Genomic DNA, 16,608 nt, shown 5'->3' on the forward strand with positions numbered 1-16,608 from the left:
CATGTTTTTTGTCCTGGTTCACCTGCCTCTGGCCCAGCACAGCTGGCCAAGAGGTTTTTGTGCCCAGGCGCAGTGGGATGGAAGCAAAGCAGGGGGTCAGGGGGGCACCCACCCTTGGTGGCTGTTTCAGGGTGTCTGGGCAGGGCTGCATCATCTGCAGCACACAGGAGGGACCCTGGCTGCAAAACCTGCCAGCGAGGGCTCTCTGGGGTGCCAGTGGGTACCAAGGCTGTGGTAGAAGGTACCCAGAGCATCCTTTGGTCGGGTAATCCTGAATGTCTCCAGCCACGTGGGTGAGGCAGGAAAAGCCGCCTCACGCAGGGCCACGGCCCGGCGGCTGTGCCGTGGGTGGATGCAGGGAGGGGATGCAGGGAGGGGACGGACACTTTGGCCTCGGGGTTCACCCGCCCCAGCCCGGCAGGACGGTACCTTCGGAGTGCCGGCATCGGCGGGCAGAGCTCCAGAGGCAGCGGCTCCGCGGCTCCAGGCAGGTCTGCGGTCACCAGCCGGCCCCGGCTCCGCTTACAGCCTGGTTCCAGTTACAGCCGGAGCGGGGCTCCGTGCCACCACACCACACCACGCCACGCCACGCCACACCACGGCGGCCCCGAGGCACCACGGAGCCAGCCCCGGCACCCCCGGCTGCGGCAGCGCCTCTCAGCGCATCCCCTTCCCTGCCTTCAGCTCTGCAGCGCTGCACATCCACTCTCCAACACCTGTGAGCAGGTGAGGCAGCCCAGGCACAGCTCTTGTCACCCCAGTCACAGCTCCAGGGACAATGGGAGCACAGGGATAAGCTGGACCCCTCCAGCAGTGTGACAATGGCCCGGCCCTCCAAGCCCCCGAGGCACAGCGGGGTCTTTCCTTTCTCCCCAAGCACCCATCACCCTCCTGACCTGGCTAATTTCCACCCTCTCCAGTTCCTGCCTCCAAAATGAGGATGGGGACTCAGCACATGAGCAATACAGACAATCCCTGCCTGCCAGCTGCTGCCTGCTCCCCACAGGGAGGTGTTATGGGAGGAGATAGGCCCTGGCAGATGCTGGGAGTACAAAGCAGCTGGGCACGATGCTGGCGTGCACCCAGGAATGTGCTGGCGGGCAGCCCTGGAGCCGGGTCACAGCCCTGTGCCATCACCTCAGTCCCAAAGCCAAGCCCAGGAGCTTTCCTAGGCTAAAACAACCCCAACACGAAAGGAATGAGGGGAAGGGGGTGGGAAACACGGGGTGGAGGGTTCCAGGGAAGGAGGGAGCGCTCGGGGGGGCTGCTCTGCTCTGGAGGGCAGTGGGAATTGGGGCTGTGGAGAAGGTGGGAAGGCAGGTGAGATAAGGGAGGGTAAGGACAGCAAGCAGCCAGGCAGGGACAGGCAGGGTGAGGGGACACCACACACTTTGACCTAAACAACTGCACTCACTTTAAAGCCACCGTCACACACAAAGGTCCCTTCCCAGCAAAGCCCCCATGGCACCCAGAGCCCAAGGGAGGTGCCACCCATCCGGGGCACCCAGAGCCACTCACCTGGGGCACCCAGCTGTCCTGCACGGCCTGGGGCTGCCTCGGTGCTCTGCCAGCCCCATCCCTCCCCGGCAGCTGCGGGACCGTGGCTGCTGCATATTTGATGAGTGCTATTATTGTCATCTCCACTGTGAGCAGAGCACGGGAGCTGATCTTCCCTCACAGAGCTGCAGGGCTGCAGGGGTGAGGGCCTCCTCCTGCCGTGCTCCCTGTCCCTTGCACCCCTGGTGACACAGCTGGAGTGTCCCACATCCCTCCTAGGATGTAGGTGAGTCTCAGTGTAACCCAGATGTGAACAGCTGGAAAGTGGCCCTGACCCATTCTGGGCCCCAAACCAACGGGAGTTCAGAAGAAATCACAGAACGTGGGAGTGAGGAACAAACGCAGTTCCTCACAGTGGTGGGCCGGCACCAACCAGCTGCAGAGGTTCTGGCAAGGATCTAACACCCATTACCCCAAAAATATCAGAGCATCCTCTCCTCCCTGGATGAGCAGCACACTCCATTCTCCCCATTCCAGCTCTGGGCTCCTGCATCCCACCCAGCTGGGGACCATTTTCCAGCAGGGATGGAGCCCGTGGCTCTGCCAAACGCAGGGGCAGAGAGAGCATCGTGCTGCAGCACCCGAGCCGGGAAAAGCTCGGCTCCCTCCTCCTGCAGGCAGGCACGTCCCAGCCGTAATGCGGTGGGTATTTATTATGCTGATTCCTCAGAACGCGAGGGCTTAACTGCAAATTACAATCAATAGCCCCAATCCCCTCGGGGCAGGTTCATCATTTAGCAGGCGCAACCAGAGGAATTCAAAACTATTTGCCAGCCATAAATCCTCCCCTCCGCAGCCTCCCCAGCCGGCTCCGCGCCACTCCCGATGGCTGCTTGGGGTGACCCTTGTCAGCATTGGAGACAATTAAGCTGTCACTGCGGATCGTGACTCTTATATACGGCCCTGAGCAGCACTTTGAGATGTCACCGTGATGGGGTGAGGGAGCTGGCTGAGGCGAGCCTGCCGCAGCAACCATCTCTCATTGAATTAAATGAATGTATTTGGAGGCAGAGTCACTCTTTATTACCTTGCAAACGATTCCTGACTAAATTAAATTATAAGAGGAGTGTTCAGCCAATCAAACCTGCTTGATTGCCTGGAACAGGCATTTTAAACAGAGCACGCCTCGAGAGTCGTGGCTGGCTGCAGCGTTAGGTGGAGGGAGGCTGATCCACCCTGCTCCACACCTGGAGGATGGGGCAGGATGAGCACAGCCCCTGGGAGCAGCAGGAATGAGCCTGGAAGAGCAAGGGAATGGCAGGAGCACAGAGCAGGGTGCTGAGGGCAGCTTTGTGAGCATCATTCAGCCCAGGCTTTCCTCCTACAGCAGAGAAATGCAGGGTGCTGCTCTTCTGGGGGCAAAGCCACAGCTCCTGCCTGCACCCACCCTCCTGGAGAGCCCTTCTCCCAACAAACAGGGAGAGTCTGATCACATTTTCCTTCAGCAGCTCCCCAGTGAGGGGCTCTGGTCAATGCACACAATCCCAGAATGGTTTGGATGGCAGGGAGCTCAAAGCTCATCTCATTCCAGGAACACCTTCCACTACCCCAGGTTGCTCCAAGCCCTGGCCTGGGACACTTCCAGGGATCCAGGGGCAGCCACAGCTTCTGAGGGCAGCCTGTGCCAGGGCCTCACCACCTCACAAGGAAGAATCTCCCCTTAACAGCTCATCTGTATCACCCCTTTCAGTTTAAAACCATTCCCACTTTTTCTGCCCTTGGTGAAAAGTCCCTCTTCATGTTTTTTACAATCCCCTTTCAATACTGAAATGCTGCAAATTCCATGAGCCACAGGAGGCTCCAGTACAGCCCTAATGGTGCAGCAGATTTCCCCCTTGCCCTTTGGATCTTCTCGGGACTGGGAGATCTCTTGGAGGCAAACTCACTCCAGCACGAACTGCAACGTTTGCTGCTTTTAACGTAAGTGCAGAACAATTAGGGAAGCTCCTGGAAGAAGGATACTGCAATTAAATGGTGCATTTTCAAATGCAGCTATAAACTTGCTGCCAAAAAAGCTACTCTCTCTGAAAAAAGAAGTTGGCTTCTTCTAGCTTCACTATTTTTACTTCATCCCCATTCCAATTTTAATCATGTATCTGTTCATTTTGAGGAGGATAAAATGCCCATTTTCCTAAATGAAGCTAATTAGGCAGAGGGGATTTTAACAATGAAATGCCAAAATCAATTTGAAACTCACACTGAGGTAGCAGCAGCTATTCAAGGACAGGTTTTAGCAGGTAGCACTGTGCATTTCAGCCTCACACCAAGCAGCCCCTGGCTCCCAGCACTACCTGGGCTGAGCATGAAGCCCTGTCAGCAGTTCTGCCTGCCCAGCTCTGTGCCAAGGCTTGGCAGGCTGCAGGATTTGGATGGAAAAGTCAGAAACTCAGGGACAAAACGAAACCAAAATTAGTCTTTGTGAGGGTAACTCTGCCTGTGTGACCTTCGTGGGAATGGGAAGGGTGAGTTAATGTGCTGGAACAGCATCCCACCCAGCTCACACCGGGAAGGGGCAGCTCTCCACTGCCAGCCAGGGATAATGGGGATCATCTGGAGCTCGTTCTCCTCTCCGTGGTCAGGATTTCCTCTGCACCCCAGCTGTGAACAAAGCCAGGAACAGGGAAGGGAACTCACAGAGTTCAAAGTCACCTTCTCAGCTTGGGCACTGTGTATTGTATCTGTTTATCTCCCACCACCAGTCTCTTGTACTTCACCTTCTATTGCCCCCAAAATCTCCCGTGACAGCATCCAGGATTCCTCAGGTGGCCAAAGGTAAAAAAGAGAGTTAGGAAACAAACCAAGCCATCTACCCACCATTCACATAACAACTTTTTATTTTCTCAAATAAAATAATCCTTCCATTTCTGCTCAATCAGGTTGTGAGGGGTGGGGAGGAGCAGGGAGGAGGGAAGGAACCCTGCTCAGACAGGTGTCACACCTGTCCTCACAGTTCTGCATCCACTCAGACCAAACCCTTTTCCAATGAAAGAAAATAAAAGCTATTGGCAGCTCTTGATCCCAGAAGGCAAGAGCTGTCCTCTATCAGGCACTCTGAATTGTTTAGCAACAGTATTCAATGGAAAAGCATGATTACAAAAATCCCAGATTTCTGATGAACAATATCCAGACAAGCAATGTTTAACAGGGCTGGGGTAAAACTCACAGCATGGGGTGGTACCTTGAGTTCCAAAGAGCTGCAACTGGAATTTAGGGACATGGCTGATGAGACCTCAGCCTTGGGGACTGAAGGGCAGGACAACTCCTGCCCAACAAGGGAGGAAGCTCCCAAGGCAGCTCCTCAATGAGTGAGATGCCAGAATCCTCACCCCAGACTACAGCTCTTGGATCATACCCCACTGCAACCTGGCCAGGCTAATTAACCATTACCAGTTTAATTTCTCATCTCTCAGTACCAGGGTGTCCTACAAACCCCACTGCAAGGCTATGGAGAGGCACAGAGTGCCAGGTTTTAATGTTAATTGAGGTGGGATTATTAAAAATTGGGGCTGTCTCAGCTGCAGATGTGTCCAGCGAGCAGGGGAGGGAGAACTCTGGTTCTGCTTCAGATCAATGCTTAAATTAAGGGAATGGATAAGCAGCAAAGCATCAGCAATGTTCTCTCAGCCCAAAGCACAGGGCCAGATTTTTACACACAAACCCAAACACTTCCCACTGGGAATGCACATGGATTCATGTGCAAACCCCACAAGGGGCAGGACACTGCAGGCTGTGGAACTGTGCCCTAGAAGAACTGGCTCCTTTCAAATTTTTAAGAAACATCACTTGGCCTGAAATGCTGCCAGATGGAAACTCATCTTCCCCATCCCCACCTGCAAGCACAGCAGCCTCATTTTCTGCCTTCCTCCAAGAGAAGGAGCTTCACAGAAGCTTTCTTGGCTCTGGAACACATCTCCCTTTTTCCTTTCTTTGTTTTTTTTCTTTTTTCTTTTTTTTTCTTCTTTTTTTTTTTTTTTTTTTTTGGTGTGTTTTGTTTTGTTTCTACATGGTCAGTTCCCATTGCAGTGATAAAAGGCAAGGCCAGGCACCAGCAGTTACTTCTTTACGATCTGAATGACATCTTCATGCTCCATCATATGGGTTAAGCCCACTCTCTGAGGGCTGTACTTTGTGCTTGTCCCCTTTGAAGCAAAAAAGGGGGAGAAGGGTTAGAAGAGCACTCAGAGACACCTGAAGACAGGGATTCCAGTTGCTGTCCCAACACTTACCCACACCAAGGCATATTTGAACTGGCTGGCTAATGATCTGTGAATCCGATGGCACTGCAAGACAGACAGGCAGAAGTTGAAATATTTACATTTATCTCTTTGCAAACAACTTTTTCAATACCCAGGAATTAAAACAAACTCAAGTCTATGCCAGAATTTACAATAAAGACTTTAAGAGCTGGTTAAAAGCAGTTGAAGCCATACAGAACAGACACAGGAATCACCAGCCCACATAAAGCCCCATTCCATTGTTTCCATGTGCTTTTTCACTGGCTGCATTAAATAATTACTGTTTAAACCTTTTATAGCAGCTGTGAAAGAAACCTGAGGCAGATAAAAGGCAAAAAAAGGAGAAGCACAACCAAACACTGACATGTCCTGAGCTTTATGGAGCACAAATCACAGCAGGTCCAGGAGGAGCTGCCTTCTGCACACAGGGAAATGTAAAAGATGCAGAAAAATTACCACATGTTCCACAGAGGCTCCTTTCCTTAGAATAATGGCATCTGTAAAGTCTGGTCTCTCTGTGGAGAAGCAGAAGGGGGGGAAAAAGGATTGGATTTCTATCAAGTGTGTTCTAAAATGCTGACACCACCTCACATCACCTTGTGCTAACTACTCCCAAATTCCTCCTTCCTGCTCCCAGACAGAACAGGGATCCAGTGCCTAAAAGCATCAAATCAGCTCTCCAGCACCCACAAGTGCCATTTCCCACCCCACACAGTCAGCAGCTTCCTCACAACCCACCTGAAATGACTCCATCCCAAACCCTTGACTTAAGAGAAACAAAACAACCCAAGCCAAAACACACCTGCTCAAGGAAAAAACCAAAATCCCCAAGATTTCAGAGCTTAGCAAGCTGAGAAAATTCCTTGATCTCCTCACATCCACCCAAGTTCAGCTGCTCACAAGCAAACAGAGCAAGTTACAGATGTGCCTTCATCACTGGGAGAAGCTGCAAGTGGGTTATAAAGCAAAAGGAGCATCAAAGGCACCTCCAAGGGTATGAGAATCACTAAATTTCCTGCAGGAGCAGAAAACTTGTGGGTTCATCACAGTGTGCATAACAAGGTAAAAGCTGTGAACTTGCACACTTTATTCCCTTATATCCTGCAAAGGTTTATGAAAATTCAGCTCTTGTAAAATACAACAGGAGGCCCGTGATGGAATCCATACATAGCAGGATCAGACAGAGCAGGAAGCATTTCCCAAGGGCTGAAGGATGATTAGGGAGGGTGCAATTCCAGCATTTCCAAGGCACCAGCCCTGCTGGCAGCCTGTCTGGGGTCACTTACGTCCCCTTTTCTTGGTGTAGATGCAGGTGAGTGCCAGGTACTCCCAGAGCTTCTCCAGCAAGTAGTCCAGGTTCAGCTTCATGCCACAGCTGCAAAACACCAGGGTCATCTGTTTACTGCTGTTATGATTTAGGGATCCAGAAAAACAAGGTGAAATGTCTTTATTAAAGTGCTGGAGAATGAGGGGAAAGTCTTTAATGAGGCAAGGGAAGGAAAAACACAAGGTAAAATGACCTTAAACTGAAGGAGGGCAGGGTTAGATTAGATATTAGGAAGAAATTCCTTACTAAAGGGTGGAGAAGCACTGGAACAGGTTGTACAGAGAGTTTCTGGGTGCTCCATCCCTGGAATTGTTCAAGGCCAGGCTGGATGGGGCCTGGAGCAAACTGATCTAGTGGAAGGTGTCCCTGCCCATGGCAGGGGTGGGATGAGATGAGCTTTAGGGTCCCTTCCAACCCAAACCATTCCATGACTCCAGAAGAGTGAACAGCTTTGAAGCAGCAAAGCCCCAGCAGATCTATCAGCACTTCCAAGGAAACAAGCCAGATTGTTTGACTCTGTCCTGCAGACAGCACAGAGAAGCCAAGCTCCAGGGGAAGGAAATCTGGGAAAAGCTGCACAGCAACTGCTTCTCACCCCAGCAGCCCTGGGAGAAGTCCCTTCCTGGAGAATCCAGAGAAAGGGGTGTGAAATGAACCCCACAGCAGGCAGAAAAGGCAATGAGAATGTCATCATCCTACCTGATGACAACACTGTGGGGCCTCCGAGCGAGGCGATCCACCTCCTCCATGGATATCTGGTCAATCTTGTTATAAACCTAAACCAGAGAGAAAACAACACAGCCCTTAGCAAGGCAACCCAGCAACATGTACAAAGAACAAGGTAGCTCCAGCACCTGAAACAGAAACACAGATTCTGTCAGAAGATAAGCCAAGACTCTCAGTAAAACAAACTATTAAAATTCTGAAGCCTGAACATAAAATTTTGGCCTTTTATAATTCTCCCTTTGGGATGACTTGGAACATGTTCTTTGATTTTTACAGACCCAGTGGCTACAAACAGAGCCCTAGAGGGACCTCTGGCACACAAGGGACAAGGTAAGCACAGAGCTGGCAGCAGGGGAGTCAGAGGAGGCTCCACACGTGGGAGCAAAGCCCCAGCACCAGGATTGGAATCTCTGTTGCTCCAGGGCAGCATCAGCCACAAGAGGGCCCAGGAAACACACACAGCACGGCTGCACATCCAAAACCTATAAAAAACTCCCTGTTGAGCTGTTTTCCACCTCTTAAACCCCAAATCATTACTGTTTTAGGAGCCAGCAACAAGGGCATGGAGTAATAGCACAAGGGGGAACAGCTTTAAATTGAGAGGGCAGGGTTAGATGGGATATTGGGAAAATATTCTTCCCTGTGAGGGCAGGGAGGCCCTGGCACAGATCCCCAGAGAAGCTGTGGCTGCCCCTGGATCCCTGGGAGTGTCCAAGGCCAGGCTGGACAGGGCTTGGAGCACCCTGGGACAGTGGGAGGTGTCCCTGCTGTGACAGAGAAGAGATGCTGGGAGTGGCAGAAGCCAGGCTGCCCAGGATACTCACATAGAGGCATGGCATGTAGACCCTGTTTCCTACAATCACATCAATGAACTCATCAGGGGAACAATCCTCTCTGAACAGGACCTCAGCATTGAAGATTTCTGAGGTGGACACTGTCAAGGCCCAAACCCAACACAGCACAGGGTCTGAGCTCCCTGGTGACAGTGCTGCCAACCAGGCAGCACCAAAGGGACACCAAGGCTGTCCCACAGAGGAAGCACTTAACCCATGAGCTGCTGATGGCTTAAGGGTGTCCCCTTTTAGGAAAGGATACTGTATTCATGGAGGATGAGCTGAACCAGCTTCTCAGAGCACTGAGTCAACGTGACAGTGGAGTTGAAGGAGATGCCTCCACCCTTCTTGGGCTGCAGGATACAAAAAAAGCAATGTAAGAACACTCTCAGATCCCACAGCCCCCTCAGTCTGGCCAACACAGAGTGAGCTCAGCTTTGAGCAGACCAGCTGTGCCTGCAGGAGCTCAGGAAGCCTCACCTTGAAGTAGATATTTGGTTTGCTCTTGTTCAGCCGGATTCCTACAGATTCCAGTTCCTTCTCCAGCAAGGCCCTGCAGGGACACAGCACTTGTGAGGCTGAGAGTGGCCAGGTGACACCCAGACCTTTCCCTTTCTGATTCTTGTGTGCATACAGCCCTGCCACAAACCCCCATGATGCAGGTCAGTCTGTGGTGGCAATCCAGGCCGACATTCCATCTATGACAGACGTGCTGCAGGAATTTCCCTCCAGCTGAGTACCCACTCCAGCCAGCAGGATGCTTCTCATGGGACACTGCAGCCATGATATTTTCTGAAAAATCCTTTCCTTAGGGATTTTTTCTCCTGAGAAGCTGAGAAGCCTCAGGAACAAAATGTAAACATTGATTATCTGCTGCTGTGGAATGCAACAGGTGGATCTGTGATTGGTCTCAGGTGGTTGTTTGTAATTAATGGCCAATCACAGTGAGCTGGATCAGACTCTCTGAGACACAAGCTTTTGTTATCATTCTTTTTTCTATTTCTGATGAAGTCCTTTCTTCTATTCTTTTAATATAACTTTAATATAACACATATCACAAAATAATAAATCAAGCCTTCTGAAACACAGAGTCAGATCCTCTTCTCTTCCCTCATCCTCAGACCCCTGTGAACACAGTCACAGGACACAACCCTCATCTGGTACTCAATAATTGAACTCCTCATTCCCCAGGTGCTCTCCACAACTCCTCAGGGAGCTGGCACGTTTTCCAGCCCAGAGTCAGCCCACACTCACCTCTGCACCTCGCCCTTGGTGGCATCCAGCATCATGATAACAACATCTGCTGTCCTGGCCACAGCGATCACCTGCCGGCCTCTGCCCTTCCCTGGGGACACACGAGGGGGATCAGCAACAGCAACCAGCTCAGTTCTCTGACAAATGGGGACTCCTGCCCTTTGCAGCAGCTTGGAAGCAAGGAAAAACATCCTGCAGGGCTGTTCTGGCTGTAGTCTGCTGCTAGGAGCCCTGGCAGCACAGAGATCAGTGCCAGAAGGTGCCATAGGAAGCACAGACACTGCTCCAGGGACCCAAGGGAATGGCTGGAGATGTGTCAGGGAGGGTCAGGTTGGATATCAGGAAAAGGTTCTTCCCCCAGAGGGTGTTTGGGCACTGCCCAGGCTCCCCAGGGAATGGGCACAGCCCCAAGGCTGCCAGAGCTCCAGGAGGGTTTGGACATCATCAGGCACAGGGTGGGATTGTTGGGGTGTCTGTGCAGGGCCAGGAGCTGGGCTGGATGATCCCTGTGGGTCCCTTCCCAGATGTTCCATGACTCCCTGATTTCCTGAGCTATTTTCAGACACAACCAGCCAGTGAAGACAATGACAGCACAGAGAGACAAAGCCAACATCTCTTCCCAGAATCAGGAGTCATGGCAGGACTGGCAGGAGCTCAGGGAATTACTCAAGGTTAGTGTTTAGCTGTAACTCTCCCTCCGCCTCTCCAGCATCTTTTATAGATTTCCTCAGTACCAGAAAACAGATGAGCCACTTAACACTCAGGCAAGGATGTGAGAAGTGACTGGCTTGCTTTGGCTCCCACCTCCAGAAAACCATCTTTGTGCTACATATAGACCCTTCTGTGGGCTCAGGGACAGGAATCGTGCCTCACATAGGATCAAGGACTCCAAAATTTGGAAAGACAATGCAGGAACTCTTGGCCCAGGAAAGCTGAGACACCCAGGGGCACTACTGAGGGCAAATCCCTCCTGCACATGAACAGAGACATGAGCCAACCTTGAGCAGCTCCTTCGATGATTCCAGGCAGATCCAGCAGTTGAATATTGGCTCCTTTGTACTGAAAGGGAAATGGAAGGATGCAAAGTTGAAATCTTCCTGCAGGGCACTTGAGCTGCCCCAAAAGCCCCAGATCCGTGCTGGGGGTCCCCATCCTGTGGGGAGTGGAACTGGATGGAACTGGCAGGGCAGGGGAGCTCTGCAGAAAGCTCATGGCTCTGTCCTGAGGCAATTCCAGAGCTGGGGGCTGTGCTCAGCAGCACACACAGCTTGCATTAGATCCTGACCCCCTAAAGCATCCTATGACTGCAGCTGGACAAAGCAGCAGGAAAACAGCACAGCAGTCACCCATTCCCAAGTTCAGGGAATGGAAAGGAAAAACAACCCTTCTTTCATTGGTCTAATGAGAAAACTCAGTAATGAACAAGTGCCACATCTCTGCCTGTGATAGATCTAACCACTCAGGGGTGCTGCAGGTAAAAAACCCAGGAGAAACTCATTCCTAGGATCTGCAAGGCACTGACACTCATTCCCTGGATCTGCAAGGCATTGGCTCTCCAGCTGTTGTTGCAGCTCACAGCTCTGCTTGAATGTGTTACATCAAACTCCTTTTCCCACTAATACATTTACTTTCATTATTTAACTCTCCCTTCCTTCCTGAGCCAGATTTCCTCATTACTCTTGGACACTTTTCAGTTTGATGCCTTTATCATTTGCTTTACTGATGGATGCTGAGGTCACCACTAATGAAACCCCCCAAGGACAGGAAGAGCTGCATTTTGTTTTGAAAGTGATCACAGCACAGATTGCCTCTGTAAAGCTTCATTAAAAACAAATCTGTCAAGGTTTGCAGCCAGCTGGTCACTGGCACTGACAGTGGTTATACAAAATTCAGTTGAGAATTGTGGGATTGCTCTGGTCAGTCCAAGAGCAGCACAAAAATCCTGCTCAGGCAGCCCATCCTGGAGAGTTCAGGGAAGTGCTACATCAGCACTGAAAAGTTTAAAGCAAAATTCAGCTTTGGAGACTTCTGGATGTGTGTGCTCCTTATTAGCAGCACAATTGTCATCTCATTGCAGGGGTTCCATACTGCTGTCTCCTGTCACAAAAGTTTCATACCTTCTTGGTGTTCCTTGTGGGCAGCTCCTCAGAGCACTGACTCTTTCATCTTCATAAAGCAGCCACTGACTCCAGTTCCCTCCTCAAGCAGCCACCCCACTCTTTTATAGCATCTTTGTCTCATTGGGTGCAGCTGTGCTCCGTTAATGTCAAACCTGTTCCTGCTCTTTGATAATTGGCCCAGCTGCAGCTCCTTAGGGGTAAGATCACTTTCTACACTAGCTTTATTTTCTTATATTCTATCCCCCTACAAACACCTTGACAGAGCTGGAGGAGGGTCCTGCTCACCTCTATGACCCCAGGGATGCAGGTCAGCGTGGTGAACTCGTAGGACGCGGCTTCGCTGGCAGTCGAGGTCATTAAACTCAGAAATGTGGACTGAAAGGCAAGAGAGCAGCATCAGCAGGCAGGAAAAGGAGAAGGTTCAGCAAAACAACAACACCAAAGTGCTCCTCAAGTTGTGTTGTGGCTGTTCCAGGCACAGGGACTGAGCTGGTGACACTGCCATGGAACTGAAGTAATTCAGATTTTTTCTTTGCTCAGCACTGCTGGGGCTGGGCAAGAACAACGTTCAGGCAGCAACAAATTCCACAGGGCAGAGCACACAACATGAAGGAGTGTTTCCCCATCTCCAGTGTTCATCTAGATCACAGAATCATGGAACAGTTTGGGCTGGAAGTGACCTCAAAGCCCATCTCATTCCACCCCTGCCACGGCAGGGACACCTCCCACTGTCCCAGGCTGCTCCAAGCTCTGTCCAGCCTGGCCTGGGCACTGCCAGGGATCCAGGGGCAGCCACGGCTGCTCTGGGCACCTGTGCCAGGGCCTGCCCACCCTCATGGGCAAGAATTCCTTCCATACATCCCACCTAAATTCTCCCTCTTTCAGTGGAACCCATTCCTTTTCCTCCCACTACAAAGAATCCCCTTCCAGCTCCCCTGAAGCCTTTGAACTGTGAGGTCTCCTCACAACCCTCTCTTCTCCAGCCCCAGCTCTCTCAGCCTGTCCCCACTCCCCAGTCCTCTCTCCAACACTCCCACATCCTCCTCATGCAGGAGACACCAGAACCATGCCCAGGACTCCAGGTGGGATCCCACCAGAGGAGCTTTAAGGTGCCTCCAACCCAAACATTCCATGTTAGTGATCCCCACGCTGCTCTGCAGCCCCTGCAAACCACAGTGAGCTGGAGATGACACCCCAGGGAGCACAAGGCCTGACTGACCTTCCCCACAGAAGGAAATCCAATCAGTGCCACCCGGGCATCTCCTGATTTCATCACATCGAAGCCCTCGCCCTTGGCAGCCGGGGATTTGGAAGGTTCCAGAAGCTGAGCTCTGTATTTTGCAAGCTTTGCCTTCAGCAGGCCCAGGTGGTACTCAGTGGCTGCAATGACACAAACCCAACAGCACAAAGTTGCTGTGATTCACTTCTGGGAGTGAGAACCTTCCTGAAAGGAAACCCTGGTGGATCTTGGTCAGTATCTCAGGCAGTGCCAGGCACAGAGCTGCTCCCAGCTGCTCCATCACCAACCCGGGCACTGAGAGCAAACCAGGGTCAGAGTGGAGAGAAACAGCCAAAACATTCCTGAGTTAAAGGGGCGAGGCAGAGGGAGAGCAGGGGCAGGAATGGAGGGAGTCTTGAGGAGAGAGAGGTCACAGGGGGAGCAGCCCCTGCTGGAAACAGCCCCTCCTCACACCTGCTCACACTCAGCACCCCAAAGCCACCACATGACTCTTGTCAACTTTTAAAGACACATTTAACCCAGAGCTCATATGTGAAAGTACTTTACTGCCTTATTATGAGCAAGACACTTGAATCTACATCTGAACTAGAAAAAAAGGAAGGCGGTTGTCTCACTTTGTAACAGGTAAGGGCATGAAACCAGGAGCTCACGGGTTTATTTCTATTATTTACACAGCCCCAGCAGCAGCGCTGGGGGGAGCTCAGAGCCCACGGGGAGCCTTCAGACCACCCAGACACCCGGAGCCTCCTCCTGTGCCAGCAGGAATTGAGATGTTCCCCCCTCCAGCTCCGTGGGGGCTGCAGCTGCAGCACATGGAAGGAAAGAGAGCACCCCAGCCCCAGGGCTCCCCCTGCTCCCCACCCTGCCCCAGCTCCCAGCACCCCCGATCCAGCGCTCTGTGCCCCCCAAGGCCCCCCGGTTTCACAGCCTTCCCCACAGCCCTGACCGGCCCCTCTCTCCCCAGAGCCCCTCCCAGAGCCCCCAGCCCCGAGCCCCCACAGCCCCCAGGCTCTCTCCCAGCCCTCACAGCCCGCAGCACCCCTGGCCCCCGGACTCCCCACAGCCCCCCATAAGTCACAGCCCACCTGTGCCCCCCAGAGCGCCCAGCCCACCCGCCCGCCCGCTGTCCCCGGCTCCCCCAGCCCCCGGCCGCGCCCCGCACCTTTGTTCTTCTGCGTGCGGGCGATCTCCTTCTCGATCTCCGAGATCTTCTCGAGGATGCCCATGGCGGGCCCCGCTCCGCGCCCGCCGGAAGCGCCGCCGGCCCGGCCCGTCCGTCCCCGTCACGCGTCCGGGCCGCGCCGCGCTGCCAGCTCCGGCCGCGCCCCGAGCCCCGCGCCCCGCGTTCCGCCCGCCGCCACCGCGGGGGCACCGGGAGGGTCCCCAGGGAGGCGACCCCGGTGGGGACAGGAGGACAGGCTCAAAGGGAGAGATCTCAGAAAGCAGGAGAGCTCCTCAGCGGGACTGACTCCTCCTGCTCCTCTAATTAAGGCTGGATCCTGAAAGGAGCGCGGAGCCGGGAGGGATCGGGCTCTTCTCTCAGCCACTCAAGAGACAGGACACGAGGAAACGGCCTCAGGGGGCCAGAGGAGGCACAGGATGAGCAGCAGGAGGAATTTCTTCCTCAGAAGGGTGATTAGATATTGGAACAGCCTGTGCAGGGAGGTTGGTGGAGTCTCCATCCCTGGAGGTGCTCAGGGAAAGACTAGATGTGACTGGATGTGAAAAGGTGGGGATGGGTCACAGGCTGGACTCGATGCTCTCAGGGGTCTTTTCCAGTTTGAATGATTCTGAGTCTGTGAATTAAGGCCATCAGAAGCTGCTGGGATTCCTGGAGAAGGCCTCAAAGAGGGAGATGAAGCACGGCAATGCCCTAGAACCAGAAGTGCTGTGGTGAACAAACACACACGGACACAGACCCCATCAACAGAATTCATGTTTAATTTGGACGTTGATTGCTCCACAAAACTCCTCCTCGGCCCCCACAGGGACACCCTGCTGCAGCCAGAGTGGTTCAAGAGACACCACACCTTCTCCCAAGCCCAAACACCCCATTTCCCACCTCTGCCCCCCAAATCCTCCCCTGGGCCATTCTCTCTCACCACACCACGACGTACAGAACATCTCCCCTCAACTCAAACAGGTCAAAGAAAAGGAAAAAACCAAAGCAAAGCCCTTTGAGGAGGGAAAATCCACACACCAACAGCCCCTGCAGAACCCTCAGCTCCACAACCTGCTCTGCACCTGCACACATCACATCCAGACAGCCCTGGATCCAAGCTGAAATTCCCTTCAGGATGGGGGGAAGGAGGCAGGCACAGAGCAGGAGACACTCTTTCCACACCCTTCTCACAACATATCAAGTCTTAAAAAAACCCCAACTTCATTGGTTTAGGGATAGTTACAAGTGTTAAACACCCCCAGGACCATCCCAACTCAGCTTCTGGCAACCAACAGGGTTAATTCAACTCAACCTTGTCAAAAATCCAAGTGTCCCCCTGGCACTGACAGCCCTGGGGAGTACAGGGACACCGGTGCCACCACCAGCATTGCACTGACAGCCCCAGAGGGATGGGAAGAGCCACTGGAGCTGGGTCCCTGCACTCACACAGCACCTGGGAGGGAGGGTTCACCCCCACACTTGGTCACCACTGTTTTCACCTCTAAAAACCAGGACATGTCCCAGCACCGCCCTCTCCACCGAAGGGGCTGAGTTTCTCCAAGAGGAGCGAATTAAAACAGGAACACATTCCCCAAGTGCTCTGCTACAGCCCCAAATCACCTCAGTGCTGTCCCTACACATCCTCCAGCACAGCCAAGGCACCAGCCCCAGTCCCTGGCAAGGGCCAGGTCCCTCCTCCTCCCTCTCTCCCCCAGGTTTCTCTGTCCATGTGGGTGCCAGGGAGAAGGAAAGGCTGATCCACGGAGAGCAGCACGAGCAAATTCCGCATCATCCCCCCAGACCAAGCACTCCAAACCCAACCTGGAACAGAGGAAAGGGCTCTCCAAGCCCTGAATCCTTCCTCAGTAAGGCTTAAACAAGCAATAACTGCTGCCAAAAGGGAAATTAGTTAAAAAGAAGCAAAACCCAAAGCACCTCATGCTGGCTTCAATCCCCTCTCCCAGGTGGGAAATGCATCCTCAGCACCAGCCGTGCCACACGCCTGCCTGGAGGGAGCTGGGCTTTAAAACAGCCAGAAAAAAAGGCAAACTAAACTCTCACAAAGCCCCACAGGTGGGGCTGACAAGGTAAAAACACAATTGAGGCCAAGTTTTTAAAGTGTCTTTAAAAAAAAACCACCCCACACACACACAC

At 52.9% G+C, this 16,608-nt stretch overlaps 1 protein-coding gene across 1 annotated transcript; it reads right to left on the reverse strand.

The window, feature by feature from the left end:
• Nucleotides 1–5,508: 5,508 nt before the first annotated feature.
• On the reverse strand, nt 5,509–14,555 carry DRG2 (developmentally regulated GTP binding protein 2). Its single transcript, XM_058035314.1, has 13 exons — nt 14,455–14,555; nt 13,272–13,432; nt 12,338–12,427; nt 10,931–10,991; nt 9,933–10,023; nt 9,159–9,231; nt 8,941–9,031; nt 8,670–8,767; nt 7,819–7,895; nt 7,079–7,167; nt 6,249–6,307; nt 5,784–5,837; nt 5,509–5,696 (listed from the first exon to the last, which is right to left on the reverse strand). Exons 1-13 carry the CDS (start codon nt 14,516–14,518, stop codon nt 5,610–5,612), a joined length of 1,095 nt encoding a protein of 364 aa, XP_057891297.1. The 5' UTR covers nt 14,519–14,555; the 3' UTR covers nt 5,509–5,609.
• Nucleotides 14,556–16,608: the final 2,053 nt, after the last annotated feature.

The sequence above is a fragment of the Melospiza georgiana genome, chromosome 16 (assembly GCF_028018845.1).
Source record: "Melospiza georgiana isolate bMelGeo1 chromosome 16, bMelGeo1.pri, whole genome shotgun sequence".
NCBI classification, from domain to species: Eukaryota; Metazoa; Chordata; class Aves; order Passeriformes; family Passerellidae; genus Melospiza; species Melospiza georgiana.